At 42.6% G+C, this 22,296-nt stretch overlaps 2 protein-coding genes across 2 annotated transcripts; one reads left to right on the forward strand and one right to left on the reverse strand.

Annotated features, from left to right (window-relative positions):
* The first annotated feature begins 1,588 nt into the window (after positions 1-1,588).
* On the forward strand, positions 1,589-4,857 carry LOC100845849. The gene is made up of 2 exons (XM_003578012.4): positions 1,589-2,616; positions 3,951-4,857. Exons 1-2 carry the CDS (start codon positions 2,139-2,141, stop codon positions 3,995-3,997), a joined length of 525 nt encoding a protein of 174 aa, XP_003578060.1. The 5' UTR covers positions 1,589-2,138; the 3' UTR covers positions 3,998-4,857.
* Positions 4,858-9,867: 5,010 nt separating this feature from the next.
* On the reverse strand, positions 9,868-10,535 carry LOC112268857 (transcription factor bHLH150-like). The gene has a single exon (XM_024455042.1). It carries the CDS (start codon positions 10,415-10,417, stop codon positions 10,151-10,153), a length of 267 nt encoding a protein of 88 aa, XP_024310810.1. The 5' UTR covers positions 10,418-10,535; the 3' UTR covers positions 9,868-10,150.
* Between the last annotated feature and the right edge of the window lie 11,761 nt (positions 10,536-22,296).

Raw genomic sequence — 22,296 nt, forward strand, 5'->3', positions numbered from 1 at the left:
TCTCATTTTATAATACCGAACTCAACTTGTAGAAAAATACACAAATATCAACATGGCAAGTCGGTGGAAAAAACATGCCCCGTTAGCACCAAAACCATTCTAGAAGGACTGAGGGATGAAAAATATATTTTTCTCTTCATAATATGACAAGAAAGAATAGACATGAAGCAGAAAGAAAAATGGTTAGTCAAACAACAAAAATAAATAAAATTTATTCGGAAAACTAGATTATCCTAAACCAATGCTTTTTGCTAGCCTCTTGTGTTTTCCGTTTTCTTTATTCGAGGAAATCAGCAGGTAGGAATCGCAACTCACGCTTAGGCACACTTATGCTTAGAGATAAACATCCCGCTCATTAACCCTCGCAAAGTTGGTGAAAACAGCTCAACTCAAAAGGCGGTGAATGGTTTTTCTTGTCTATCCGATCCAATCATTCATGAGTGTTTATCCTTATTAAGGACACGTAAAGAACCGATCCATACTACGGATGTGGATGGGAATCCCTGAGCGATCCCATCGCACAAGAGCAATTCCTCTCATCTTTTGAATATGGCTGATGACGATTAACCATTCGCATTTCATCCGTGGATAGAACCATAGACGAATGAGAGTTAGGTAATGGACCGATCACGAGACAACAAGCGACGCATCTTGGACAGGACCGTCTCCTTTCTCTCCCTGTCCCAGCCCCAGGAATTGCTCCCGTTGAGGCGTTTACAAGCATGAAAGGGCAAGCCCGGCCTATCACAAGAAGGGAAACTTGTGGCTGGTGTGGTTTGCCTGCTGCCCAGAATCTTGGGTCCATATCCTGTGTCCTAAGACGATAGGTTAGCAGGGGCATCTTTCTTTTTTCGTTAGATTTTTTTATGTTTTGATGCCCGTTTCAATCTACATACGCTACGGCCTGGAGAAGATCAACGTTCCCACTATAAAAAGGTTAAATGATGATTGCTGTTAAAAAAAAGTTTTTTTGTGGGTTAAAAAAAGGTTAAATGATGATTACCAATAATATCATGTGGTGAGAATATGCTGCTCTCTCCGATCCATTAATTGTCTCAAATTTGTCCAAATATGAATTTATTTATGGCTAAAAAATATCTAAATACATGTAATATTTCGACAATTAATATGGATCGGAGGAAGTAACTATTCTATCTATGCATAAAATTTCAAGACCAAACTCAGTTGTATTCGCAACATTATTTTTTGACAGCACTCTGCATTGACAACATGATCGACGTCAAAAACCTCAAAAAGAAAACCATTCGGTACATTCACAGGGCTTTCCCTGACGGCGACTTGAAACACATCCAGATGCATCCGTGGACTGGATGCACAGAGACGCGAAGCGAGACCAAACAAAAATGGGACGCGAGAATAAACAAATTCAACGGAAAAAAAATCTCCGGCCAGCGACAAGTGTCCCAGGAGCCCACGAAAGCGAAAACTTGCGTCCCACGAACCCCGGTCGCGACACGTCAGCGCGCCGGGGAGCACGGCCATTGGCCCGCACAATGAACGGCCCAGATCCGACCATGCCGTCGCATCAGGGGCGTCTCTGCCGTCCAAGACGAGGCAAGCGGATTATATATGTGGCGTGCCCACGCTCCTCCGAGTGGAGTGGTGGTTGCTTTACCGAGTTCTTGATTCGGATCCAAGTATGGGGAGCGATTGACAACCCTGGAGGGCTAGTCTCGATTTTTAGAAGGCAAGATTTTGCTGTTGTTTGGTGATTTGGTGGATTTCTGGTTGGTGTTCGCAATTTTGGGCGTGGTTTTTCTGGGTAAAGATTTTGGATCCCTTGTTGGTCGTAGTACCATGATTCCGTTAAGCACTGAAATTTTGAGGCGGGTTCTGCAGAAGAGCTATTTTTAATGGGACTTCTTTTCACAATTCTGTGAACTGGAAGAAGAAACTTTCCTAATAGGAGCAGATTTTTTTGTGGCCAAGAAGCTTTCGCTTGTATCTGTTTCAAGAAAAGATTTGGGTTTTCTTTCTGAGGTATTTTTGTTGGTTTCGTTTTAAAACATTAACTTGGCAGATCCAGGAAACACAGAGTTTTCATTGATTCTGCTCCAATTTTTTATCTTCCCGAAAGAATCGCAAAGCTTCAAAAGGAGCAACAAATTTTTTTGGTCATGTCCATGGCGCTGGGCCGATTCACCCATTGGTTGTGGCCCGGTAGCTCGGCGCGTGTGGCCAGCCACGAGCTCCCCAGCACGGCCCTGATGAGCTCCTCCTTCCCGGACTTCCCCTCCGGGTTCCGGGAGCCGGACACTGTCTCCTTCTCCACTGCCGGTGGCGGCCGCCGTACGCGGCAGAGGCGGGTCAGGAACCGGCGGCGCAGCCGCGGGGAGCCGAGGGTTGACAGGGAGTACGACATGGTCATCGTGCCGTCCGACGGCGGCGGGTGCCTGTCCGGGACGGAGTCCGACGATTCCGATTGGTCCATCGGCTGGCTGGAGCCGCAGGCGCCGGAGATGCAGACGGACGGTGACCCCGAGACCTGCTTCGCCGTCCTCGTTCCCTGCTACCGCCACGGCCGCGCCCAGGAGCCCGCGGTGCCTGAGGGCCGCTTCCTTGGCGCCGGTGCTCTCGCCGACGGTGGCCTCTCTGGTGAGCAGAATGATATTCTTGAGTTTACATTTACACATGGTTGGAAAGAACTCATGCCTCGTTTGGTTTATTTATGAAAGAATTATGTCCCGTGTTAAATTAGGAAGGAATCATTTGCTGTTTGATAGTACTAACATAAGTCAGTTTTTGAAGACTCTGACACTTTTCAGTTATCCTTTGTTGACTTGACAATAAATTCAGCTTGTTAAGCTCACACAACACAACCTACATCAGCATAGGAAAATCAATTTCCATGTTTGTTCTGTTTACTATTGCATTTATGGGGCAGATTAGTCATATGCTATTTTCATGTTTGGAGCTACTCATGGGTTGGTTAGGTGGCTTACTCTGTACTTCTTTCGACTTGAAAAATCTTTTTTTAAGAATGCTATGCGCAACAGCAGCATTAGTAGATGTTGGTTACACTGATAAAAATTTCTATTCCATTAGACCACCAGATATTTTCCTACAGACATGGTTGTACTGTTGTTTTCAAAGGAGCATGGCTGTGTTATAGAATTAATAGCCTTCTTTGCTCTTCAGAATGTGGCAATTCGCCACTTTCATTGCAAAAGAGCTCTGTTTTTCCTTGCAAAATGACGCCAAAGAGCTCTTCCGTTATTCAACTTGTAGACATATCACTTGCTTAATATTTGAAAAAGAAAGAAAATTCATACTACCTGTTTTGGTTAAGCTTGTTGCATCATCTACTATGTTCACTCTAGGAATAACTGTATTTGAATTAGAATAGCAGAATATCTAAAGTTTCAAACACCGTTATACTCCATAAGCTTCATCCTTCTTTCAGCATCATGATTTATATGATGATGTAGACAAATAAGACACCAGATAGTATATGTGCCTCCAATGCAGTGCATCACAGGGAGTTTATTGCTTCCTGATGAAGGTTTCTTATTTAGTCAATTGAACAACAACACAATTTTGTTTGAATGAGAGTCTACTCCCAATACTGTAGTCACTGCAATTACTTACCTTGTTTCTGATCACCATTTACATCACTTTTATTAACTTGAGAAACTTACCTCTTATCCTAATTACCTACCTGAATGATGCGCTTCATAAGAATCATTTTGTCTAGTGTTCGAGTACTAAGGTGCTAGGTGTGATTGTATCAAATGTAATGAAACAATTTCATTGTCTGCCTCTGTCATTTTAATTTTCTACTATTGCATTGGATTGTGCAGAGCGTTTTTCATTGTGAATGACCTATGTTCATGTGCATACTGTCGGAGTGTTACTCTCGTCATTTTTCATCTCTGCAGTTCGGCAGTTCCTGTCTTTTCTAGTACTAATTTCCTTTGCCCACTCTGCAGATGGAAAGAATTTTGTAGAACAGTGGCTTTCCTCCCTCCAGAATTGATATCTGGAATCTATTCAAGCTACTCTGTACATAATATCGCTCAGTATCATTCTAATATTTTATCGATGAAGGAAGACATCAGAACCATCCCGAAAAAAAAGGCAAAACTAAAACAAAGAAAAAAGAGCAGTGGGATTTTGAAGCATCACTGAACGGGTATGTCTTTCCGGAGGTTTTCCAAGGCTAACTGTACTCTATGCAATGCAATGCAAATGCTGAACGATACAATCGTGCTACGTCTCCTAGAAGAAGATACATTCCTTCTCGATATGTGCTAGCCTATGGTGACATTGCAGATAAAGTTTACGGTTCCATCGTTAATTTTGTCCCACTTGAATTCTGGACCTAGACCTGGTCTGCTACTGTCCTGGTACCATGTGTTGTGTATATAGTATCAGTGAAGCTGCAAATGTGCAGTTCTTCAGCGTGTGCCTGTGTTTTGATGCAGATTGAAACATATGACTGGCTCAAGTGGATTCGAATGTATATTAAAATTTTGTGTTCTATGGATCAGGCTCTTCGCTCAGCATCTTTGATGATGTTAATTATGTTGGTTCTGACTTCTGAGTGATGAGCACTGTGTAAGCATCGGATTCAGTCTAGCACTGAAGAATGATATCTCTGCAGCGACCTGATCACTTGAAATCCTGGGATGGGGACTGGAGATATTGAATGGCTTGGCATTGGCAATGATCTGATGGAGGTGCAAGAAAGGGATTGTGTAACATTTTGACCTTAAGCCAATCCATCATTGAAAAAAGCTGTGACACTAGTATGTAGGACCGACATGTAAAATATGTAGTTCTCTTTGTATTAGCTTCCAATGCAATTTCTAAAATACATTAACTTTGTAGCGGCAATTAAGTTTTCTTTTCCTGACAAGGCAAATGCCAGACACGCACACGAGTTGTGGTCTTGTGGATCACCCATCACACGCAACAGCACAAAAAAATGAAAATTGTTAATCTTACTTATATATAATACTCCCTCCAATTTCTAATAAATGTCTTGGATTTAGTACTCCATAAAGTAGTATAATTTTGTACTAAATCAAAAACACTTATTATGGACCGGAGGGAGTATGTAACAGTAATTATTTACGAGCGCTACGATTTGAACCTTGGTGAGTACTACTAGTTAGCGTGCATGTGCAAGGCATGTCTCTACGTAACAATATTTTGAATGAAATTTAAAAGGAGCGAACGCTCGTCATCGGTATTGTGAGGAATATAGACTATAACAAGCTAAAAATAGTCACATGAGGAATAACATATGCATACATTTATCACAACATAATTTACGCTTCAAATGACAGAAATAAATCTTTGCCTTGAACTAGAGAACTCAGTCGGGTAGTTATCTTCTTGAAATCTTTACAAAAATTATGGTTCAACTTCCAATTTCTTAACCACAAGTGAAACAACTGTCCGCAAGACATTCTGCTCCCGAACCTATGAAGGAGTATTTAGACATGATGGAAGGAACGTTGTGCCAAAAGAATACAAAACTGATGGCATATAGAATGATGTCAGAATGGTGTGTCCCAAATTACAGATGGGAAGTTCATGTCCCACCGATTAAAAAACAGGGCCCATGTTTTTTTTGTAACTAAAAGAAGACCCTAATCTGAAATCCTACTCCGTATTAGAGTCCCAACTCCCAAATGAAGAGGAAGTGTATAGTTCGCTAATTACATTTCCGTACTGAAACTTGGACAACGTCACTTTTAATTGTCAATTTTAACCTTTTAGTTAATCCTGTGTGCATAGTGAATATTGGACAAAGTCACCTTTTAATGTCCCGTTTTCTCTTCCAGTTAATTCCATGTGCATACGGAATCTTATACAAGGTCACCTTTAAATATCAGTTTAGACTTTCAGTGAATTTCATGTGTATACTGAACTTACAGCAAGCTGAGGGCGAATTTAAAAGGATAGTTGGCCAAACATCAAACATCCTAATTACGTTTCCCAAAATGTTGCTCTATCACCATTGGTGAATCCTACATTTCTTGGACGAAAATACATTTCAATTCAGTTAAAGTCTCGGGGTTTTATAAGTATTAAAGATATCCACTATTGTTCAAGCTGTCGGATTAAAACAAACTGAAACTGCTGTCGCATTTGTAGATCTACCTATCAAGAAGTGAAGTTGCTTCAATGGGCAAGGTATCTTCCCCGCAAAAAAAAATGGGCAAGGTATCAGTAACGAAATATGACAGCACTCGCAGATCCCACACAGAGCAAGCGGTCAAGAACTCAACACCGCTGAACAGTGAGCCCGAAATCAACAACCTCCATGGATTTCTTTTCCGTTCACCCAGAATGTTCAGACTGTTTTTTAGGTGAGAGTGTTGTATAGATACGTTGTATAACTGATCAATCTCAACCACTGAAGCCATTATGTGCATCCCTTACATCCAATTTCCATTCGCCATTGCCTGTGCAACAGACAGGTTCTTCCTTCTCGCAATCTTGTGAAGCGAGCCAAAAAAATGGGAGCCTCTCCCTCCAACCATCTAACTTGTACTGTATCGTCTTTAGAGCTTCAATTTGTCCCTCCCCAATTGTATCGTTTCTTTAAAAAAAACCTAAAAATGATTCCTCGATGCAAATAGGATCTGAAGATGCATCAACGACATCTGTTCTTGGTGGCTTGCATCAGGAGTGCAATCAAGTAACACTGAGAAATACTTTGCTTCTTTTACCTTTTTAATGATTTAGACCTAATTGCAGAAGCAAGCAAACTTATTACTCCCTCCAACCCATATTAATTGTCAAAATATTACATGTATCTAGACGCCTTCTAAACATACATACATCTATATTTAGACAAATTTGAAACAAGTAATATGGGTCAGAGGTAGTAACTCATTCTGCATGCCATGACCAAGATAATGGATATGATTTTCATCATTTGTGATGTGCTTAACATGCTCTTGGATAACTGGGTCAAATACAGCCAACATTTGGATAATGCCTAAGAAAATACCATTGCTGTGTTGGTACAATTTGCTATTAGTGCCACAATGCAAGATTGTGCTCAACAAGAAACTTTACAATCAAAATTATTCTGAAGAAAACTTTTCTCCAGTGATCCCTTTCTTTTTCAAGTTCTTGTTGATCAACTTATCAATTGTTTGATTACTTTGCAACCTGTTACGCAAGTCGTACCAAGTAGACATATTCAGGACATGTTCTGCACCAGTTTCCTGCTCTTTAAGTCTAGTGCCAAGATGATGCCAATCACTGAAACCCTCATTTGCTAACTGACCTTTCCCTTGCCCCTTTCTCAATATTTTGCAACAAAAGCAAAATACTCTATTAAGGTTTTTGCAATATACAAGCCATTCTCTGTCACACTTTTCTCCATTTGAGAGAACTCTAGTGTACGCTGATGCTGAAAACCTTCTAGAAAATCCATCTTTAGGTCCTTTCTGAATAGACAAGTCTTTTCTAGGACCCTTTTGCACCGAAATATCAACCATTTTAGGATCAAGTGCATCCCAATTTCTTGGATCAAATATATCAGGCTAAAAAGTATTATTTTTGTCATTGTGATTTTCAGTACTTGGTGACCTATCCGAGCTAGCATCAACTCTATCATCATGGTCACTGACTTCATCAACAATATTAGCATCATCGGCGCCATGATCAATCCCTGTGGCGTAAGCCTCAACTTCTACTGCATCGTCAACATTATCATCTGGATCTAGAGTTTGATTTTCAGAAGAAAATGGAGAGTCTTTCACAACAAATCTATCAAGAGCACCCTTTTGAGTTTGAGCTACTGCTTCTAGTCTTTTTTTTCTTCTTCCGCTTCTCATAACCAGAATCATACTTCCTAATTCTAGAAGACATGGTCGAAGAAATAATCGCCTCCTGTTTTACAAACCCAATACCAAAGAAATCAACAAAAACTAATGAATCAATATGTTCAGCGAAAGCGAGACAAAAAAGAAGAAGAAGAATTATACTCCGTAAGTTCTAACCTTGATGCAACAATCAGGCGCTGGCCAGGATGTCAGCAGGCAGGTCAGGGTCTCAAGGCCGGTCCCCGGTGCCGGGAATCGAGAGCGCTTGCCGGCTTGCAGTGAGTCGCAGCCTCGCAGGCAGCGGCAGATCGCTATTTTCTCAATCGCAGATCGGCGGCTAGGCACTGGGATTCTGGGAAGTAGATGAATCGATTGCCTGGGAGCGCAGAAGCTGGAACCGAAGCGTCGGCCGCCAGCGTGCAAGACTACGAGACTAGCAGCAAGCCATAGTGGGCTGCTTTTTTTTTTGAGGGCATGCCATAGTGGGCTCATTGATCTCCGGTGTGGCCATGTGGGCCTTTTTCTTTTTTCTTCTCCTGCCTGCTTCCATGGGCCAGGCCTTCTGAATGGGCTTCTGGATGGGCCTTACATAAATTTCATCTTCTGCACGCGGAATTTCTTTTTTTTTACATTTCATGATTGCATATATTTAGTGGTGACCTAGAGTGGATTAGCTAAATAGCTGGAGTTTCTCTCAAGAAAAAAAGCTAAATAGCTGGAGTACCCTCCATGTGTAATGCAAGTTTCCGCGACACGTAACGTACGTGCCAGTTGATTTAGTCATCGACATGTTGGTGGAAGAGAGTAAACTCCTCCGAAACCATCCTTGCCGACGGTTATTAATTATCTTCCCAAATCGACACTGAACACTTGAACAGAGGAATGGGACGGTATGGCGCTGTGGAGAGAGGTGGCGAGGCAAACGTTCGAGGAATTTTTATTTTGAAAGATAAAACGTAGACATGCAAAAAAAAATTGAAATTAATTGTGGTACTCCTATGTATAAATAGGAGTACTGCAGTACTATTTTGTGGTGTTAGATTTAGTTTGACATTGCTGAACTGTACTGCGCTGAACTTATTTTATAATCTGTTGTGGAAAAGTACATACGAAAATAGCGAAAAGTTGGTTAGTCAAACACGAAAATAGCGATAAGCGGTGGAAAAAACGGGATTACGAGAACCCACTGCAATGCCAAAGGCAGCCTTAGACTGCTTAGTTACACACCCAATTCTCACTAATTTAAATGGGACAAACTAATAGTATGACCGTTGCGAACAAAAGTTTCACATGTTTTACATCCGTTGAATATTGGATTCGATGGATGGTTAAAATGATGAGTATCCCATGCAAGTACTTTTACCCACAGTAATTACTTCTACTACGTACCATGTATGTAACGGCAATTTGATGATCAAGCGGGCAGCACGTGCTTAATCTTCTCTCCGCTACGCACGACATAAAACTCTTCTGCTTTTGTCGTTTGCCTAGATTATTTTTAGGTTAGTCAAGCCAAACTTTAATAATTTCCGCGAAATAAAATAATCAGATCCCTTGACCACTGTCGACGCAAAGCTTAACTAATCACCAAACGGCGCTCGTCTTAATTAAAGGAACCAACTAAGCAAATTAGCCGGCCGCGTGTTGGAAACAGCCAAGTTCCAGCTCATACCCATCATGCATGCATGGCACGGCAACACTGTGTGCATGCATGCATGCCACTGATGATCCGTTACACGTATGCGCTTTACAAGCTAAAAATGGATAGACAGCATATGGGACAGCTTGCAGTGGCACAATGACAAGTGCAGGAATCGGTCCACGAGAAACCTCTGGCATGTTATGAGCTAAGAATAGCTTTATATAAAGAACAAAAAAAAATCTATTGCAGAAAGGAAAAATACTGGAGTAGCTAATAGCTAGCATCTAGAAAGACTGCAATATATGCTTCGAAATTCTTGATGAAATGAACTACAGTATAAGAAAGCGAGATTGATCGTCGATCAGATATATAAACACAGTACGTACAAATAAGAATATGAATTGGCCGCGGAAATTAAAAAAATTATAAGCAGGATTGGCCAAAAAACACTACTCCCTGTAAAACACACAAGGCATATCTTCGCAAAAAAGAAAAGAACACACAAGGCATATATCAAACATCTTTATATAGAACTCCACTTTATACGTGTATATGTACCTGCTCAATTATGCTAGTTGATCGAGCAAAAATCATTAATTGAATATATATACCATCCGTTTTACATGCGTGACAGGTATACTTATACGTAAGTATACGGTATTACCACACACGTACGCGCGTACGAAGCTAGCTAGGCCTAGGGGGCGTGGCCATCGGCAGCGCCATGGCCATGGCCCTCACGGGGCACGCAGAGCTCCGAGAGCGCCTTAAGGAGCTCCACCCTGGCCCGGAGCTGCGCGATGTAGTCGGCCGTGCGGACGAGCAGCCGGTCAGCCGGCATCGCCGCCGCGCCGGGCACCAGCCGCCGCAGCTCCCTCACTCTCCGCCCCACCGCCACGGCCGTCGTCGTCGACCGCCGGCGACGGCCGGAGCACGGCGACCTCCTCCTCCTCATAACCTCCATTGAATCGGATCAGCAAAAGGACTCGCTAATGAAATGTGCTTAGTATCTCTAGTAGTACTACGTGCTCTGGTTTACGTGAGGAAGACGAAGGGGATAGTCGTAGAGTTTGAGAGCTGAGCTGGGGCGGAATAAATAGAGGCGGGGCAGGGGCGTTGTCGGGAGCGGACATTTCCACGAGGGGGTTTGGTGTAAAAGTGGAGCGTGAGCTGTGGCCTGTCGCGTAGCGTGGCGTGGGGTCCGCGCGTGGACGCCACGTCTTGTCCCGCACACGTGTCTGACAGCTTTCTGACCGCCCAAGGACCCGGGGAATTTATATAGGCTGATTTTTTTTGCCCGTTTTGCCCTTGGCTCCGATCGTCTCTCCGTCGCAGCATGATTGTCGTGAAGGTTGAATCCATATACTGATATACTTTGTCATTTTAGTCACTCTGGAACGTTCACCGCACATATATTTATAGTTTATATACCTCTTTGATTTGCAGAACATCCAGGATTGCAAATGGCACATCCATTTGAATCCCCCGGAAATATGGTTGCACCAAAGTTTATTTGATTTAACAAAGGAAAAACAAAGAAATCTTAACAAGAGGTTGGAGTGGTTGGAAAATTTTCTTTGAAATGTAGTGCAAATGAATCCTTAGGAAGTTTTTCTATGGGATTCAATCATACAAATCAAACAAAGGATTCAACTCTTTCAAGTTACCAATAAGTTTTCTATGAAAATCGTTTGAATCAAAGAGACCCTACAATTAAGAGATATGTATTACAATTTCTATTCAAATATATATAGGGTGTATACTCTATCCAACAACCAGAGGGTAGGTGAACCCTCTCGAGGACTCTGGTCTCCACCCAGGGGTCCCACACCGACCTATATTTTAGGGCACTCTAGTTGTTTGTATAGGAAATCTATCCCATAGAAACGACGGTGGACATGTAATCCTAATTAGCCTAGCCGCAGTATATAAGACGGAGTGGGAAAACCCATTAGAAGTTCTACCTTTACACACAGATCAAAGCGACCTGGAGAGATATTCTCTCTGCTCAAGCACTTTGAGATAAGATGAATACGACCACCTAACACAGGAGTAGGGTGTTACCTCGACCCCAAAGGCCGTCCTGAACCTGTCTAAATCTTTGTCTCTTGTGTTACCATCGTAGATCCACTTATGTACACTACCCAGGAACAAATATCGTTGGTATCAAACAATGACATGAGTCGAATTGTGTAGTTGGGTGGATAACATTGTTGTTCACACGAATATTATTATTACACATGAAACCACATATAAGAAAATGGAACGTCACAAAATTTACCATTTAGTGCATATATATCTTCCTTAGCATTTATCATCAACTAACAGACAAGTCTTTTGATACATGCATTGGAAGAGACCTAATCATAACAATAAAATCAAGCTAAACACCTTATTTAAATCCATATGAGAGCAAAGACGTTCGAATCCGTTCAGGTACGTGTTTGCACGTGCGCATCGATATGCTACGTACCGGTAGGCGTGGCATCATGGCTGGCCTCTTCTATCCTGTAATGGCCTGTGAGATGGTAGGGAAGGGGACCATGGGGGCACTCTGGGTGTGCACGTAACATGGCTAGCTAGCTTATGCAAATTAAGGGTTTTCTTGGCCAGAACATGGAGTGGACTCGGTCATGGGAGAGAAACGGGAGAGGGGCTGGCCCTTTTTGCCTTTGGCCGTTGTGGTTGGTGTACTCAATAACGGGAACGGAGCACATGCACGCACATGACAGGAAGGGCTACTCATCCTGCCGCACGCGCCGGCCTAGCGCTCCTCAACAATTCAGTCTTGGCGTATTTTTGCGAAGAAGTCTTGGCGTATTATCGATGATCTAAACCGTCTGATTAATGTTTTGCCAGCAACGGTGCATGTCTAGATACATCATTGATTTATGCCGTCCTATTAATCATAAACGTGCCCTCACTTGGCAATCAAATATTGCCGTAGCTTATTATCGCTTCATTTGAGCCGTCCGATTAACAAAGCGGGAGAACAAAAGAATGTATGCTGCGTGATAGCACATGTTTTAGATACTCACATGGCCTCTTCATATGAACCTTTTGACCATTTGATTTCAATGAAAATAGCTGGATTGTGAATATATCTTTGATGGTAGCAGTAGCAATTTCAATCTATTATATATGAAGTAGTGTTTGTAAATGCTGGTAATTTTGATTATTAAACCTAAAAAATACTTGACTAACAATATATAGCTCGAAGAAGGGAGAATACATCACCCAAACTATTAATGCTAGATCTAATTAACCCTGAAAAGGTGAAAATAAGCATGTAGCGCAGGACGACACAGAATTGCGTAAAACACCCCACTCGACACACAAGAACGCCAGCGGGCAAATACAGTGAGAAACCTCATTAGCTTTTGATTGTCAATTTTATGACCACATGTTTTCTGTGACTTTCTGTGTTTTGGAGTGAAGGTGTATATGTACGGAGTAGTAACTTATTTTGCATTTGTTGCCCTCTGAAACTAAAAGGCTTGGAAGATTTTTTTTTCCAGCAAGGACTTGTAGAAATTAATTAAGGCTTCACAATTTGTGTAATAATAAACACGTATCCACTTCTGTGGCATGGCCGATGTATTTGTATAACACTCTGCATTACTCTTCAATTTGTGGCACGATATAGTTGTACCGGTCGCAGCAAGCTCATGTAGAAATGCGGCATGCAGGGACCGGCTGATGTTGGCCGGCATGTGCCGTGTATTTATGGCCTTAAAGTCCTTGTTTATTGAGACTTGAGCATATAATCAACCGATTGCTGACAAAAAAACCGACCTCGATCGATCCGGTTTGCAATTGTAGAGTCATCGTTTCCTTTTCAATTACAAGGACACACATACAACATAACCACTATACTCAAGGCACCACATGTGTAAATGCGCAGATACGGATGCTAGAACTATAAGCATAAAAAGTTCAAAACCATAGAAGCCATAGCATATTGAATATCGCAAGGTTTAGATAGTCAAATATGTCTGTTGTTCTCTATTCTGAATAAAAGTTACACGGAAATCCCTAATTTTTTTTAGGGGAAAGCAGTAGGTCAGAAGACCTATTAATTGCAACAATATAGTAATGAAAAGTAAATATGTGCAAAATATGAAAAGGAAAAAAAAGACTATCTAAATGTATCAATCCAGCCTCTAAGTGATTCATAGCGCTGTATGAAATACAAGGTCCAGGTCCTCCTTAAAGATCCTCTGGCAGCCATATAATGTCGGAGTGATATTATTGAATATGCGGTCATTACGAACACCCAGATGCTCCATGCAACTAGAGTAGTGATTTCCATTTGAAAAGGCACATTAAGGTCTCTCTTAATGGCAGAAATGGTGGAGTGAACAGAGGACTCGGGTGCTAATTAAGTTGGAGCACATGTATATATCTCCGGCATGACAAAGCAAAAGGGCAAGTGAAGAAGAGGTGGTCTCTTATCTCAATCTCCACGTAGCACAAAAAGATGTGATTGGAGGTGAAAGTTCCTTTTGGGATTATAATTGCCACTTGATCCCTCTGGTTCCGGTTTAAAGGGCTGATTTTTCTACAAATTATGAAATTAAGCACGGACCGTGAGATACACGATCGTACTATTATACACGTGTCTATGCGAATTAGGTTGCGATACACTGAGGCCTGATCGAACGCTTAATTAGAACAAATTCAGCAGCAATCTAGTCACGCGCGCGGCTCATCACTTATCAACAAATTTGGTTTTCACTGGCGTGCATGCGCGTCCCATCTCACGCGCGCCAGCTCACTAGCTCGATCGATGCAGACAAGCTATGAAATGTGCGTGGACGCATCATGTATGCATGCATGGTTGATTTGTCGGGGTGTTTGGAATGCCAGCAGGTTCCTAACGGTCTAGGAATGTGATCGTGCCGTCCGACCTCTTCACTGATATGGCAGGTTGCATGCCTTTTTCCTTTCTTGCCCTTCGACAGCTCGTACGTACGTACACTGGCACTGTCGAGCCAAACGGCTTTTCAATCGGAACAGACTAATAACAAAAACAAAAAAAAACCGTCATCCTGCCCGGCACCTTGTGTGAAAAACTTGAAAAACCTGATCGACTTTGAGAATTTAGACGACGAGCTAGCTATAGCCTTGTCGTCCTTGTACGAGTTTGTGCAAAGCATGCATGCACTGGCTGTACTGGCTAAGTACAATCCAACAAACTCCAGCTGCACACCACTCAGGGGCCGGGCATGCAGTACACGTACTACCGGCCACACAGGCAGAGGCCAGGACACCGTCGTCGTACGCAGTAGGCCTTGACGTGTAACGAACTGCAATTGCATTCGTCATCGATATGATCGATCGATCCATGAGTCAGATCATTGCAATTATATTCAGGCTAGCTAGCTAGAGATCATGCTTGCATGTGCTCGTGTAGACTAATCAGGCAGCCGCGTGGATTAACATCGATCGCCCGTGCGTTTAGCGCTGCAGCCAACTGCCGGACGGCCGGTGCATATGACAAGTACGTGCGAGCTTACGCTCAAGTACAACTCTGATTAATCATGCATCACTGGCTGTTGTTTATCATGTCCAATATGTTATGATTTGCTTAGTTTACTATGTGTTGTGATTTTGTGGACTACATATTTACTCAAAATGTCTAATTACTCAACATCTTCGCATGCACTCGATATTTTCACAACACTGTTATTCATTTTAAGAAGTTCTGAAATAAAGTGAAAACGTTCATGGATGTTTATCGAGCCAAAACATGTACACTTGCAAACTTTGGTGCAGAATTGTGATCATATAGTATCTATACAAAACAATCTATATATTACCGAAAGAAACTATCGTCAACATCCATGCATGGATATTCTTAGAAAACCATATAACTTTCATCGCAAAAAAAGAAAAGAAACCATAGCTTGTTTAAGTCTGCAAAGAAGAGATCAAGTATAGGGCGTGAATAAATCCGAGTGGAAATAAGCAAAAAAATTAGGGAAAGTTGAGATCTCGTTTTTTCCTTATCTTTTTTGAGGGAAAGTTGAGATCTCGTTTGCTTCACATATCAGTAGTGGGCCAACAAGTTGCTTTGTTTTTCATTTCATTTCAGCCCATCAGAAGCCGTCTAACCCCATCTAAAAAGAAGAAGCCCTCTAAAAAAAATCTATACCTGTCTAAAAAATACGGATTGTTCTCTTCACCGTCGTCTGTTAAACTTTCCAAAAAAATTGTGAGGCCTACTAAACCGGCTGGCCCGTTACCTGCACCAAATTGGACTGGAACTCCGTGAGGGAATCCATCGCCAGCGGGATCGTTACAAGAGTCGAGCAACAACTCCGAATCTGACTAGAAAAAGATCGCTCCGCCGAAACACTGCGGGAGTCGGAAGATGAGACCCGATCGGGCACTCATCGGGCAAGGGATCGAAGCCACGGCCGTCCCCACTGTCTCCCAGGCGCGGCCACGGCTGGTCCCCTCTTCCGTTTCCATCCACGGCTGTCTCCTCCTAGGGCTAAATTACACGAGGAGATGGCGAATTGTTAGAAAAAGTTGATGAGACAGACTGCAAGAGAGAATGGTGGCGGCGTCTAGGAAATAGTAGAGAGAACGAAAGATGATGGCCGAGTGTAGAATGGGAGATGGGAGAAGGCGTCTCGATGCCTTTCTTCTCTGAGCCTGACTGAGCGAGAGAGATGGCCAAACAGGCCAGGTTGATGGTCATCGAGTCATGGGCTACTGGGCCAATTTTGCAATTGGTCTTTATTTATGTTTTTACAGCAGGGTTCATCCGTTAATCCTTATTGCATCAAAGAGTCCACATTTTGTTAAAAAAGAATCAAAGAGTCCACATATTATATAATTAAAAATATATGTATTTAATTAAAATATTAACTGGGCGATCCGGCCATCGGGTATCCATGGGTATAAACCAATACCCACTACCCATGACTAATCGGACGAGCCATCGAGTATCCATTGGTATAAACCAATAACCACTACCCATGACTAATTGGATGAGCCATCGGGTATACTCATGGGCGTAAATGTCAACCCATATCCTACCCATTTGGGTCGGATATCCTCAGGCGAGTTGCCACATTTAATACTTGTCTGCCATATAAGACGGACTCCAGCCGCCACGCAAAGTCAGGACTACCAGCAGACAGATAGCCGAGAAGCCAACGACGTCAAGTCGTCTGAACTGCCCACAAGTCCGATCCGCCAAACAACTCGAGCAAATAATTGGAAACAATTTACACGTGCACCATCAGTTTATTAATTAGGCTTGATTTAATCTAATATTGATAAGCTCCTTCAGAAACCAGCAAAATCAGAATAGGCATAATCAACAAAATAATCAAATCTCTATACTCATAAACGAACATCCAGCTGCCAAAACATAAATTTGTTGCCCCTTCTAACTCTTTGTTTTAAAGGATGAAGTGAGATAGTGGATGAAAGGGCATTTCCCTCCCTAAGTGTTTTGGTGTTAATGACAACATGACACGTGGACTAACCGTGTGCTCGAGTGTTTCAGATTTGAGATCAAATGGCACAAGACGGTTCGTTGCCCTCAAAACAGAAAGAAGCGTAGCGGTGTTTAGCGGCTTTTTATTTATATTGTGTAGTAGGAACTCCGTACTATAAAGAGCGAGTACACATGGGAAGGTAATGGGTGAATCAACTTCACGTACACAAATCTACAATATTTGCACCCACATAAAGCCTACCCAAAGTGAGAGAGAGTAAAGACATTTCAGAAAATCATTTCCAGTGCACCCAGCTCTCCAGGCACCGGAACTTCCGGCCCAACCTCCGGGTGAACCTCCGGGTGCTCTCTATTACCCCTGACTGGAATATGCGGAACTTCCACCTGATCGCCGGAACTTCCGACTGACTGGAAATTCCAAGGGTGTAACCAGAACTTCCACCCGTCAATGCGCGAAATACACATAACGGTCAGATTTTGAGGCCACTTAAAGAGGCTTCGTCCCCAACGGGTTTCTCGACCTAAGCACAGCCAAGAACATCCCCTCTCTCACCCCAAGAACACAAGAGCTTCATTTCCCTTGATCTCCCTCCCTAGTTCCCCGCTTTGATTCATCTTTTGAGGATTGGAGGAGAAGATCAAGATCTAGGGTTTCACCAAGTCAAAAAGTTGATTCCCCTTGTTTCCTTTGTGGATTTTGTTACTCTTGAGATTTTGGGATCCCTGGCCGGAAGGTGTCTCTTCATGGCCTCCAATCTTGTGAGGAGGTGCTTGAGGATTCGGGAAGAAGCCTCCAATTAAGTTGTGGAGTTGTGCCCTTCTCCTTGTTTGTAAGGGTTCGGCGTTCGCCCTCAAGAAAGCCACTAGTGGAACTCACCTCACCTTTGTGGTGTTGTGAGAGCTCATCGCACCTTTGTGGTGTGGTGAGTTGGAGAATAAAGTGAGCCTTTGTGGCGCATCTACCTTTGTGGTAGAGCACTCCTCCAAACGGAGACGTACACCGACCCCAATAGGTGGAACTTCGGTGAAATCTTCGTCTCCCCGTGTGGTATCATTCTTACCCTTTTACTTACTCGCAGAGCTTAATTGTTTATCTTGTGCTTCGGCTATCAAGCAAGTTTCAATTGATTATCTATTGGTTGTGCTCGTGCTTCGGCTATTGCATCATACTAGGGGTGTTCATCATTTAGACGTTTTAGTGAACCCATGTATTGATGCTTGTATCCCATAAAGGTGAGAAGAAAAAGTAAAATTTGTTAGTCGCCTATTCACCCCACCCTCCTCTAGTCGACCATACCGATCTTTCAGTGGAGAGAACTAAAAAATTAACTGATTCCATCTCAACACTTCTTTGACCGGGTGATGTTATATAATTTTCACAATCTTCGGAAGAAACCTTTTTTAAAGAGAAGATATTTGGTGATCGTTAAAGAAGAGCAAAGAGAGGTTTTGATGCATGTTTTTGAATGTATCATTTTATTTTGTTGTTCCGTTGCAGCGCACGGGCATTTCAGCTAGTTTATCTAAAAATAAGAAGCGATCTCATCCGTCAACAGACATGGAGCTGCTGGGCGCTATTCATGCTTTCGCGTAGAACCTCACGCGGCTAGGTACACAAAACTCATGTTATAATTCTGCGGTCTAATAGTATAAAGTCTGGTAAGCCCTCTCAAAAAAAAATCTAAAACTAAGAAGCCCTCTCAAAAAAAATATCTAAAAATAAGAAGCGATCTCATCCGTCAATGGACATGGAGCTGCTAGGCCCTATTCATGCTTTAGCGTAGAACCTCATGCGGCCAGGTACACAAAACTCAGGTTATAATTCTGTGGTCTAATATTATAAAGTCTGGTTTTTCTCTACAAACTAATCCGCAAAAACAAAAAAAAGATGAAACTATTTCTAAGTCGCCTGATTTAAAGTAAATGACTTTAAATCTCGGTTGCCGTGTGGTGACCGTGGAATTAAGTTCTCAGGGTCATCTCCGCATTCCCACCTTCCACGTGCTATTATTGAATTAATATCCGACGGTCAAGCACGTCAACTGATCTCTAACTAAAAATCATGCAACTTTTCAGTAGAAAAAAACCAGCAGAGTTAAAAAAAAGACAACATATAGGACTACAGGAGGGCACCTTCCTCGCGTGCCTCCGAGGATGGGTTCTTTGCTTCCGGTCTTGTTATACTCTTTGTATCCAAAGCTCAAACTGTTACACTACTTATTTTAGCGAAGCTTCTGAGTTACGGGAGATTCTTACCTTTAGTCTCCTCAAAACTACATCATATATTGATGAGGTATATACACCCATGATCCAAATACTTGAGAGGTGGGAGCAAATTAGTTCAACTTCTTGAAAATTGGGGTGGACTAGTGAAAGATCGGTATGGTTGACTAGAGGGGGGGTGGGTGAATAGGAGACTAACAAATTTTAGCTTTTCTTTTTCTTTTCTTGAAAGATACAAACACTTGATCCTAGGGCTTTCTAGATTCTCTAAAGTGAATGCAACCCTAGAATGAAATGCAATAGCCCAAGAATGTAAAAGGGAAATGATACCACACGTGGAGACGAAGAGTTCACCGGAGTTCCACCTATTGGGATCGGTGTACGTCTCCGTTTGGAGGAGTGCTCTACCACAAAGGTAAAGACGCCACGAAGGCTCACTCTATTCTCCAACTCACCACACCACAAAGGTGGGATGAACTCTCACACCACCACAAAGGTGAGGTGAGTTCCACTAATGGCTTCCTTGAGGGCGAACGCCGAACCCTTACAAACTTGACCGGGGCAAACTCCACAACTCAATAAAAAGGCTCCCAATCCAAGCCTCAACCTCCTCACACACCAAGGGAGAGCTCGAGGTGACCGCTTCCGTCTAGGGTTCCCAACAACCCAAGAGAAACGAAATCCACAAAGAAAACAACGGGAATCAACCTTTTGACTTGGTGAAACCCTAGAGATCTTCTCCTCCAATCCTTAAAGAATCAAGAGTTATGAGTGGCTAGGGAGGGAGATCTTGAAGATTTAAGCTTGAGGTGTTCTTGAGATGAGTTGGGGTGTTCTTGGCTGCTTACTTGGTTATTTAGCTCGTTGGGGACGAAGGGGTATATAAGTGGGTTCCCAAAAATCGAGCCGTTAGGCACAGGTCAGGGTAGGCCGGAACTTCCGCTGAATAGCCGGAACTTCCGGCTGACCGGAAGTTCCGGATATTCACCGGAAGTTCCGCAAATTCCTCCGGGACTAACAGAGAGAACCCGGAGGTTCGGGCGGAAGTTCACCCGGAACTTCCGCCGCCTGGAATCCTGAAATGCCAAAAACACCTTCTGAAAACAGTTTTCGACTCACACCTTTTTTTGGGTAGGCTTTTTAGTGGGTGCAATTTGGTGTAGATGTGTACGTGAAATTGATTCACCCGTTACCTTCCCTTGTGGATCCCCTCTTAATAGTACGGATGTCCTACGACTCAAAACAACCGAAAAAGCCGCTAAACACCGCTACGCTTCTTTCCTTTTTAGGGGTCCACAATTCATCTTGTGTCGAGTTATTTATAAAACCTGAAATACTTAGCACAAGATAAGATAACAAAACAGGTTGTCATCACCACCAAAACTATTTAGGAGAGAAATGCCCTTTCAACTAGTTCTAATAGTTGAGATGCCGGAGCAAAAAGGTCCAAGATAGTCCGAGTGGAGACGTGGCATCATCCAAGCGTCCGTCTGTCCGTTGTGTATTTTTAGCAAAGAGACCTCCCACGTGGAACAAATAACACGAAGCTCCCCACACACAGGTAGAGAGATCATTTGACAAAAAGCCGCCTGACGCTCGTCTCTCCCAGAAACCGCTTCGTCTCCCTCTCTGTTCATCTTGGTGCCTCGACAACGCCATGATCATGTTAGTGTACATCCTAATGCTTCCTCGCTTTCCCAGTCTGCTCCTTAACATAACAACATTGAAAATGGCCAGTGAATCAGTTGAACAAAAAGGCCAGGAACAAGGGGATTGACGAAATCACAAAATATATGCAAAATTACCTTTGAGCATTCCCTTGGGTCCCAGGAGGCCTCCGGTAACCTTTGTCTAGCCACCGCCGCGCTCCGCGAACTATCCCAAGACCACCTGTTTGTTCTAATCCCTCTCGAATTGTCGTCGCCGGTAGCCATCAAGATTCTAGGGTTCGAGCCGGCCACGTGAGAGAAGAGGAATGGGGATGAACTAACTGCTTTTGAGAGATTTCGAGACTAAATTATACTAACTTCAGGGGGTTATCAGCAAAAAACTAAAACCGACTAAACAGCCTACGTGTGGACTTCTGATTGGTTTGGACCTCCAATGAATCCGCATCTCAACTATTAGGACTAGCCCACCCCATTTTTCAACAAGTTGGACTAATTTGCCCCCACCTCTCAACTATTTGGACCACGGGTGTATATAGCTTGATATGTTTTGGTGATACGTCTTATATTTTGGAACGCGGGGAGTATATCAGAGTTGGGGCCGGTCCAATTCACACCTAGACGTATTAAATTTCAAGTTTATATTTCGTCATCTATTAAACTCCGTACTACTCCGGAGTTTAAGGCTCATATCTCACTTTTCTGCTAAAAAAATCTTAATTGCAACGAGCGAGAAAAATAGGCCGTGTTAATGAGAGCAATAAGAACATAAGAAAACAACCGAATATTCTAATCTAGCGATAAGATGAAGTTCACATTATCCCTAGAAAAATAGGCCGTGTCAACTGATCTCTAACTAAAAACCAGCCAACTTTTCAATATCAAAAACAAAACAAAAACCAACAGTGTTAAGAAAAAAAGACAATATATAGGACTACAGGAGGGCACCTTCCTCGCGTGCCTTCGAGGATGGGTTCTTTGCTTCCGGTCTTGTTATACTCTTTGTATCCAAAGCTCAAACTGTTACACTAATTATTTTAGCGAAGCTTCTGAGTTACGGGAGATTCTTACCTTTAGACTCCTCAAAATTAGATCATATATCGATATGTTTTGGTGATACGCCTTATATTTTGAAACGCAGTGAGTATATCAAAATTAGGGGTGGTCCAGTTCACACCCAGACGTATTAAGTTTCAAGTTTATATTTCATCATCTATTATACTCCGTACTACTCCAGACTTTAAAGCTCATATCTCACTTTTCTGCAAAAATCGTAATAGCAACGAGCGAGAAAAACAGGTCGTGTTAATGATAGCAATAAGAACATAAGAAACAACCGAATATTCTAATTTAGCGATAAGATGAAGTTCACATCATCCCTAGACTCTGATTGCGGTTATCCTGGCCTGGACTAGCCCATAAACACCAACGAATCAGCCAACACGGTCAGTATCACACGAAAGAAGAGCAATATAC

Source organism: Brachypodium distachyon, chromosome 4, assembly GCF_000005505.3.
Source record: "Brachypodium distachyon strain Bd21 chromosome 4, Brachypodium_distachyon_v3.0, whole genome shotgun sequence".
Lineage (NCBI taxonomy): Eukaryota > Viridiplantae > Streptophyta > Magnoliopsida > Poales > Poaceae > Brachypodium > Brachypodium distachyon.